Raw genomic sequence first — 8,794 nt, 5'->3', positions numbered from 1 at the left:
TACCCCATGCAAGGATCAGGAAACAATGTCCTTCAGATTCCCGGAACCCGCTTGAAGGCAAGGGCAGTAGAACTTTTATACTCAGTCAGCAAATTGCCTTTGACCCAGATCTGGCTCATATCAGCTGCTAATGTGTGGCCCAGATTAGTATTTGTTCGTTGGCCCAAAACTAGTCCACATCTTTTTAGCCAGAACTGAACAAAAATAATACCATAACTCAACCCAAAATGAGCCAAATCATGAAAACAAGAACCAATCTCTGTGGTGCAGGAGCCAATTTCTGTGGTGCAAGAACCAATTTCTGTGGTACAGGACCCAACACCTGTAGTGCAGGAGCCAACCTCTGTGATAAAGGAGCCAATTTCTGTGGTACAAAAGCCAACTTCTGTGGTGCAGGATCCAACTTTTGCACCGCAGGAGCCAATTTCTGTTGTGCAAGAGCCAGCTTCTGTGGTGCAGGAGCCAATTTCTGTGGTGCAGGAGCCAATTTCTGTGGTACAGGAGCCAACATCTGTGGTGCAGGAGCCAATTTCTGTGATAAAGGAGCCAATTTATGTGGTACAAAAGCCAACTTCTGTGGTGTTGGATCCAACTTTTGCAGTGCAGGAGCCAACTTCTGTGGTACAGGAGCCAATTTCTGTTGTGCAAGAGCCAGCTTCTGTGGTGCAGGAGCCAATTTCTGTGGTAGAGGACCCAACATCTGTGGTGCAGGAGACAACTTTGTTGGTGCAGTATATAGCCAATTTCTGTGGTAAAGGAGACAACTTCTGCAGTGCAGGAGCCAATTTCTGTGGTACAGGACCCAACATCTGTGGTGCAGGAGCAGGAGCCAACATCTGTGGTGCAGGAGCCAATTTATGTGGTGCAGGACCACATAACCAACCTCTGTGTTCAGCAAATCTCCTTCGGCCCATGATCTGGCTAATATCAGCAGCTAATGTGTGGTCCAGATTAGTATTTGCTCACCAGCCCAAAACTGGTCCACATCTTTTTAGCCAGAACTGAACCAAAATAATACCATAACTCAACCCAAAATGAGCCAAATCATGAAAACCAAGGATCCAACTTTTGCAGTGCAGGAGCCAATTTCTGTTGTGCAAGAGCCGGCTTCTGTGGTGCAGAAGCCAATTTCCATGGTAGAGGACCCAACATCTGTGGTGCAGGAGACAACTTTGTTGGTGTAGTATATAGCCAATTTATGTGGTAAAGGAGACAACTTCTGTGGTGCAGGAGCCAATTTCTGTGGTACAGGACCCAACCTCTGTGGTGCAGGAGCAGGAGCCAACGTCTATGGTGCAGAAGCCAATTTATGTGGTAAAGGAGCCAACTTCTGTGGTGCAGGAGCCAACTTCTGTGTTCAGCAAATCTCCTTTGGCCCATGATCTGGCTAATATCAGCAGCTAATATCAGCAGCTAAGATTAGTATTTGTTCACCGGCCCAAAACTGGTCCACATCTTTTTAGCCAGAACTGAACCAAAATAATACCATAACCAAACCCAAAATGAGCCAAATCATGAAAACAAATGTGGCTGATATATGGACCTTATATGGTATTCTTGTATTGGCTGAGTTCTGTAATGGGCTGATGGCCCTTACATGGCCCACATGTGGCTAAAAGTCCAGAAGCCATTATTTAACCATATTTATGCCTGTTTTTTTTTTCTTTTTTTTTTTCTTTAAATACCCATTACACAGTAAATCTCACAGTAAACACAAATTGATTCACTGACTTTTTTTTTTATTATTATTTTTAATTATTTAATTATTTTAATTATTAAAGAATAAGAACAGAAGTACTGGCCCTACTCTGTGGAATAACCTCCCAAAGAATAGTTTCCACTTCATCTGAGTTTAAATCCTGTCTCAAAACTCATTTGTTGTTTTCTGTTTTCTGCTTTTAACATGTAGTTTTATCCTGTTTTTTTTTTTTTTTTTTTTTTTTTTTTTTTGGCCTTGAAAAAAATAAATAAATAAATAAATAAATAAAATAAAAAAAAAATCACATGATTGTCTGCTATAAATAAAATGAATTTTATTTACAAACGTATTCTTTTTATAGTGTAACATGCATTTGAAAATGCACTGCTCAAAAACAATAAAGGGAACACTAAAATATCACACCCTAGATCTGAATGAATGAAATATTCTTATTAAATACTTTGTTCTTCACATAGTTGAACGTGCTGACAGCAAAATCACACAAAAATTATCAATGAAAAATCAAATTTATTAACCCATGGAGGTCTGAATTTGGAGTCACACTCAAAATTGAAGTGGAAAAACATACTACAGGCTGATCCAACTTTGATGTAATGTCCTTAAAACAAGTCAAAATGAGGCTCAGTAGTGTGTGTGGCCTCAAAGTGCCTGCATGACCTCCCTACAACGCCGTGGCGGATGGTCTCCTGAGGGATCTCCTCCCAGACCTGGACTAAAGCATCCGCCAACTCCTGGACAGCCTGTGGTGCAACGTGGCGTTGGTGGATGGAGCGAGACATGATGTCCCAGATGTGCTCAATTGGATTCAGGTCTGGGGAACAGGCGGGCCAGTCCATAGCATCAATGCCTTCGTCTTGCAGGAACTGCTGACACACTCCAGCCACATGAGGTCTAGCATTGTCTTGCATTAGGAGGAACCCAGGGCCAACCGCACCGGCATATGGTCTCACAAGGGGTCTGAGGATCTCATCTCGGTACCTAATGGCAGTCAGGCTACCTCTGGCGAGCACATGGAGGGTTGTGCGGCCCTCCAAAGAAATGCCACCCCACACCATTACTGACCCACTGCCAAACCGGTCATGCTGGAGGATGTTGCAGGCAGCAGAACATTCTCCACGGCATCTCCAGACTCTGTCACGTCTGTCACATGCTCAGTGTGAACCTGCTTTCATCTGTGAAGAGCACAGCCAATCTTGGTGTTCTCTGGCAAATGCCAAACGTCCTGCACGGTGTTGGGCTGTAAGCACAACCCCCACGTGTGGACGTCGGGCCCTCATACCACCCTCATTGACTCTGTTTCTGACCGTTTGAGCAGACACATGCACATTTGTGGCCTGCTGAAGGTCATTTTGCAGGGCTCTGACAGTGCTCCTCCTGTTCTTCCTTGCACAAAGGCGGAGGTAGCAGTCCTGCTGCTGGGTTGTTGCCCTCCTACGGCCTCCTCCACGTCTCCTGATGTACTGGCCTGTCTCCTGGTAGCGCCTCCATGCTCTGGACACTACGCTGACAGACACAGCAAACCTTCTTGCCACAGCTCGCATTGATGTGCCATCCTGGATGCGCTGCACTACTTGAGCCACTTGTGTGGGTTGTAGACTCCGTCTGATGATACCACTAGAGTGAAAGCACCACCAGCATTCAAAAGTGACCAAAACATCAGCCAGAAAGCAGAGGAAATGAGAAGTGGTCTGAGGTCACCACCTGCAGAACCACTCCTTTATTGGGGGTGTCTTGCTAATTGCTTATAATTTCCACCCGTTGTCTATTCCATTTGCACAACAGCATGTGAAATTGATTGTCAATCAGTGTTGCTTCCTAAGTGGGCACTTTGATTTCACAGAAGTGTGATTGTCTTGGAGTTACATTGTGTTGTTTAAGTGTTCCCTTTATTTTTTTGAGCAGTGTACTTATGTTACATTCGTTCTTAATATTCCAAGCATATTTTATAATATATAATCCTATTTATTATTTGATTATTTAAATCTCCCGTTCAAAAATAGGTATAGACGCGCTATAGTTTTACATTTTAAAATTGTAAAGTTTACATTTTAAAATTGTGTTGCATACCTGCTGCTGCCATAATAAAGACCCATTTTGAATGTGTACATGTTTTTTTTCTCTTTCTGCTCCCACTCTGGTGGAACAGTTATGAAGTAGGCCTATTGTTTTGTTGTTGTTGTTGTTGTTTTTTCCATGCAAATTACAGCGACCTTACATCGTTCGGTAATTCGGCCAGGTTTTATGCAGGTGGAGAGAGAACAGACAGTCTGTATTCAGACAGGAATAAATTCACCGACTATGTCCTGTAAATGATTTAAATAACTTACATCCCCCTGAGAGACAATTGCTGTCCGCTTATAGAATAAGTGAAAACACCTAAAATACTCTCTTATGTATTTTTAAGTGTAAACACTACATGGCACTACACCACACTAGATGACAATCTTTTAGGCTGTAATTTTGCTTTTCATAAAGGCATAGTTCACCCATAAATTAAAATGCTCTCAGCATTTACTCACCTGTTCCAAATTTGTATGAATTTCTTTCTTCTGTTGAACACAAGAAGTCTGTTGAAGATTGTGGATAACCAAACATTTGTTGGTGGCTATTAGCCTTTTTCACACTTCCGTGTTTCTGGCTTCCGGATTGGCGCTTGCAGGGTAAACGTTTTTCCGGTGACAGCAGCGGCCGTACTGAACAAGAGTAAGTTCGGGAATCAAAGTCTATTTTTACAAAATAGATACTATGATACTATGATATATACCGGTGTTTTACTCTAAAAATAGCAAACATTTATTCAAAAACTTTGTGTCAGCGTCTGGTCATCACAAATACTATGTTTATTTAATTATGAATGTTAGCACTTATAATACAGTACAGTTTTAAGTTTTGCCGTACTGTCTATTTGGTGCTGGCTGTGCATTATGACTCTTCACATCATTTTTTTTTTCGCGATTAATATTGTTATTATTATTATTATGAAAGTAATATTGTATTTTCTACTTGCTCTCCTTTGCATTATTAACTTTAGGGTGTAAATGTACGTTGCATGATGTGCCCAGGGGTATACATAAGAAAATAATATAATACTAAATAAGACATGACTCCGATTAATGGCTTTATTCCTTTTGGATCTGGATTACGTTGTTGTATTGAGTTTATGAATCATCCGGACTCAGAATTGTTTCATTTATTCTTGGGGAAATGTGCATTTGGATATAAACGCTGTCATAATTTACCATGATGTAGTGATTCGAGGGAAATGACTGAGTAAATTGAGAAAATACGCTTAAATATACCGGAGATGGAGAACAGAAACTATACGAGTACCGGTCTGAGTGCCCATATAAATTACAAACAAGTAAAATGTTGTTTCTTTGTTGATTATATAACAACTTGGAAAGCAGACAAAAAAGAAAAGGTAAAAGGCATTATTTGAGACAAGGGCATATTAATATAATAGGCACAGACCTGTAGCGGAACTGACTTTACCCTGCGCTGACGTCACTTCCGATTTTTGTGAAAAAGGCTAATTGACTTCCACAGTATAGAGAGAGAGAGAGAGAGAGAGAGAGAGAGAGAGAGAGAGAGAGAGAGAGAGAGAGTAGAGCAGAGCACTTTTTTCTGTTTTCTGTGGAGAGCTGTGGTTTTTGGTGTTCTGTCTCCGACTGGGGCTGTACCCGGAAATTCAAAATAACCCGAAAAAAGCCTGACTAACTAACACCTGCTGGTTGTCAGAGCAATCGTGTAGTAATTATTTTCTTGCGCTGAGAGCTACACTGACTCTCTTTGGTTACGTGCTGCTCAGGCGTCATGACCATTGAAAGTGAGGGGGGACGTGCCAAGTGGACTTTGAATGCATCTTCCAAAAGACAAAAAAACAGCCGAATAATATTTTTATATTTGATACAATCACACAGGCTTTCTTGGATCGTTCAGTGCGTGCGGCACATCAGCTCAGCTGCAGAATTCAAATCTGCGTTCGCTGGCTGGCGCTGAGCCAAAGACAGGCGCGTTACTACAGCGCTGCGCATTGTAACTAAGCAGACACGTTTCATAAATTGAGCATATGAATGCAATGACCAATCAGAGGTGTTCAGATTAGTCATCAGAGAACACTGTTTTGTTTACTCTCTGGCTGACTTAATTCTCTGGCGAATTTTCTCATGAGAAATAACAACGTGCCCTATTGGAAAAAACAAAAAAAAAAAAGAATATGCTGGTAGGTTTTGATGCTGGTTTAAACTGGTCCTTTGCTGGTTAATGCCTATTGAATTGGCTGGATTTTGCCCGCAAAAAATTGCCAAACAACTGTAAATATGAATGCATCTTCCTGGCTAACAAACATGTTCTGTTAATGTTTTGCCAATAATGTTCCCATTAAATTATGTACATAAAAAATTTAAAAAAAATAACCATTAGGAAATTTTCTCTGTAAGTTATTATCCAGTTATTTAACCTAAAACTAACCATTAGGGAACTTTCTCTGCAAGTTAGTTTTAGGATATTTTAAAAATATCCATTAGGTAATGTTTTCTTTAAGTTATTTTAGGTTATTTAATAATAACCACCATGAAATCTTCTGGGAATGTTACTTTATGATTACAAAAATATAACCTATAAAGAATGTTTCCCTAACGTTAACGGGAACCAACATTAACATTTAATTTTCCATAACTGTTTGTTCCACACCTTCAAAATGAGCCGACGAGCGTGAGAGACCCACCTGTGATCACCACAAGCTCATTCTCCTCCGTGTCTTCAAGTCTGGGCTCTGGCTGGGCCACTCAAAGACATTCACAGAGTTGTCCCGTAGCCACTCCTTTGTTATCTTGGCTGTGTACTTAGGGTCATTGTCCCGTTGAAAGATGAACGGTCGCCCCAGTCTGAGGTCCAGAGTGCTCTGGAGCAGGTTTTTATCAAGGATGTCTCTGTACATTGCTGCTTTCGTCTTCCCTCGATCCTGACTAGTCTCCCAGTTCCTGCTACTGAAAAACATCCCTACAGCATGATGCTGCCACCACCATGCTTCGCTGTAGCAATGGTATTGGCCAGGTGATGAGCGGTGCCTGGTTACCTCGAGACATGCCCACAATGCCAAAACCACTTGCAAGTGGTTTGCTGACCATGATATTACTGTGCTTTATTGGCCAGCTAATACCAAGTATTGAGTGCATAAATGAACATACTTTAAAAAACTTTTTTTTTGCAAACCCGTTTTTTGATTGATCTTAGGAAATATAACCAACTAGTTAAATTTCATTTGATGTAAAAAAAAAAAAAAAAAAAAAAACTAAGGACATTAACACACAAACTAAAATAAATAGTAATGTGTATGAATCTGGAACAGGAGATTTATGTACTGATTTGTGCATTATTTACTCTATATACAGCTGTATAAATAAGAGATGTGCCTGTGTATTTACATAATAATACTACAGAGAGAGACAATAATAGAAATGGAGAAAGAAATACAGAAATTAATTGTAGAACCCAGGTAATGATTCATGTTTTATCTATGTAAGCTGGAGATGGCATTTGGGAAAAAGCGTTTTTTATGCCTAGATGTTCTAGTGCTGTGAGATCTGTAGCGTCTGCCTGAGGGGAGAAGTGCAGACAGGATGTGTCTGGGGTGAGAAGGGTCTTGGATGATGTTTCCTGCTCGTTTCTTCACTTTGGAGATGTGTAAATCCTGAAGGTTGGGTGGGTGCACACCAATGATCTTTTCTGCTGTCCTAACAGTTCGTTGCAGTCTTCTTATATCTGATTTGCTGGCTGCCCCAAACCAGACAGTTATAGAAGAGCACAGAACTGACTCGATAACAGCAGAGTAAAACTGTGTCATCAGTGCCTGTGAGTCAATGTGAATGTCCCACTTTAGGTCATGGGAGATGTCAGTTCCTAGGAACCTGAATGAGTCCACTGCAGCCACAGTGCTGTTCATGATGGTGAGAGGGGCGAGTGCAGGGGGGTTTCTCCGGAAGTCCACTGTCATCTCTACAGTTTTGAGCGTGTTGAGCTCCAGGTTGTTGTGACTGCACCAGAGAGACAGCTGCTCAACCTCCTGTCTGTAAGCAGATTCGTCGCCATCTCGGATGAGACCGATAAATGTAGTGTCATCTGCAAACTTCAGAAGTTTGACAGAGGGGTCTTTAGAGGTGCAGTCATTTGTGTAGAGAGAGAAGAGCAGTGGGGAGAGAACACAGCTCTGGGGAGCTCCAGTGCTGATGGTGCGGAGTTTTCCCAGCCTCACTAGCTGCTGCCTGTCTGTCAGGAAGCTGGTGATCCACTGACAGATGGAGGTGGGTACAGAGAGCTGTGACAGTTTATTCTGAAGGATATCTGGAATGATGGTGTTGAAAGCAGAGCTGAAGTCCACAAACAAGATCCTTGCATAGGTCCCTGGTTTGTCCAGATGTTGAAGGATGTAGTGCAATCCCATATTGACTGCATCATCCACAGACCTGTTTGCTCGGTAAGCAAACTGCAGGGGGTCCAGCAAGGGTCCAGTAATGTCCTTCAAGTAGGCCAACACCAGTCTCTCGAATGACTTCATGACCACAGATGTTAAAGCAACAGGTCTGTAGTCATTAATTCCTGTGATTTTTGGTTTCTTGGGTACAGGGATGATGGTGGAACATTTGAAGCAGGATGGGACTATACACAGCTCCAGGGATCTGTTGAAGATCAGTGTGAAGATGGATGATAGCTGGACAGCACAGGCTTTAAGGCAGGCTGGAGAGACTTATCTTCTTCTTCCTTATCTTCTGCTTCCTGAAGACTTTGCAAACATCACCTTTACAGATCTTAAGGGCAGGTTGAGAAACAGTAGGGGGGATGGAGGGGCAGGGTGTTGATGGCTGTGTTGTGGGACAGTCGGGGTGGATGCAGGGTGTCAGACCAGTCTTTTGTTTTTCAAACCTGCAGTAAAACTCATTCAGGTCATCAGCCAGTTGTTGATTGGCCTCGGTGCTGGGGATGGGCTCTTGTAGCTGGTGATGACTTTCAGGCTGTTCCACCATGATTTCGAGTCATTTCTTGAAAGCTTTTTTAGCTTTCCCAAGTAGTTTAACC

The 8,794-nt window shown here is 42.0% G+C and overlaps 1 protein-coding gene across 1 annotated transcript; it reads left to right on the top strand.

Moving 5' to 3' along the window:
* The first annotated feature begins 227 nt into the window (after positions 1-227).
* LOC127159613 (uncharacterized) lies at positions 228-1,382 on the top strand. Its single transcript, XM_051102401.1, has 2 exons — positions 228-726; positions 1,231-1,382. The coding sequence occupies exons 1-2, from the start codon at positions 228-230 to the stop codon at positions 1,380-1,382; spliced, it is 651 nt and encodes a 216-aa protein (XP_050958358.1).
* Positions 1,383-8,794: the final 7,412 nt, after the last annotated feature.

The sequence above is a fragment of the Labeo rohita genome, unplaced genomic scaffold (genome assembly GCF_022985175.1).
Source record: "Labeo rohita strain BAU-BD-2019 unplaced genomic scaffold, IGBB_LRoh.1.0 scaffold_235, whole genome shotgun sequence".
In the NCBI taxonomy this organism is placed as follows: domain Eukaryota; kingdom Metazoa; phylum Chordata; class Actinopteri; order Cypriniformes; family Cyprinidae; genus Labeo; species Labeo rohita.
The sequence above is the reverse complement of the archived record's forward strand: the minus strand, read 5'-3'. Positions and strand labels throughout refer to the sequence as shown.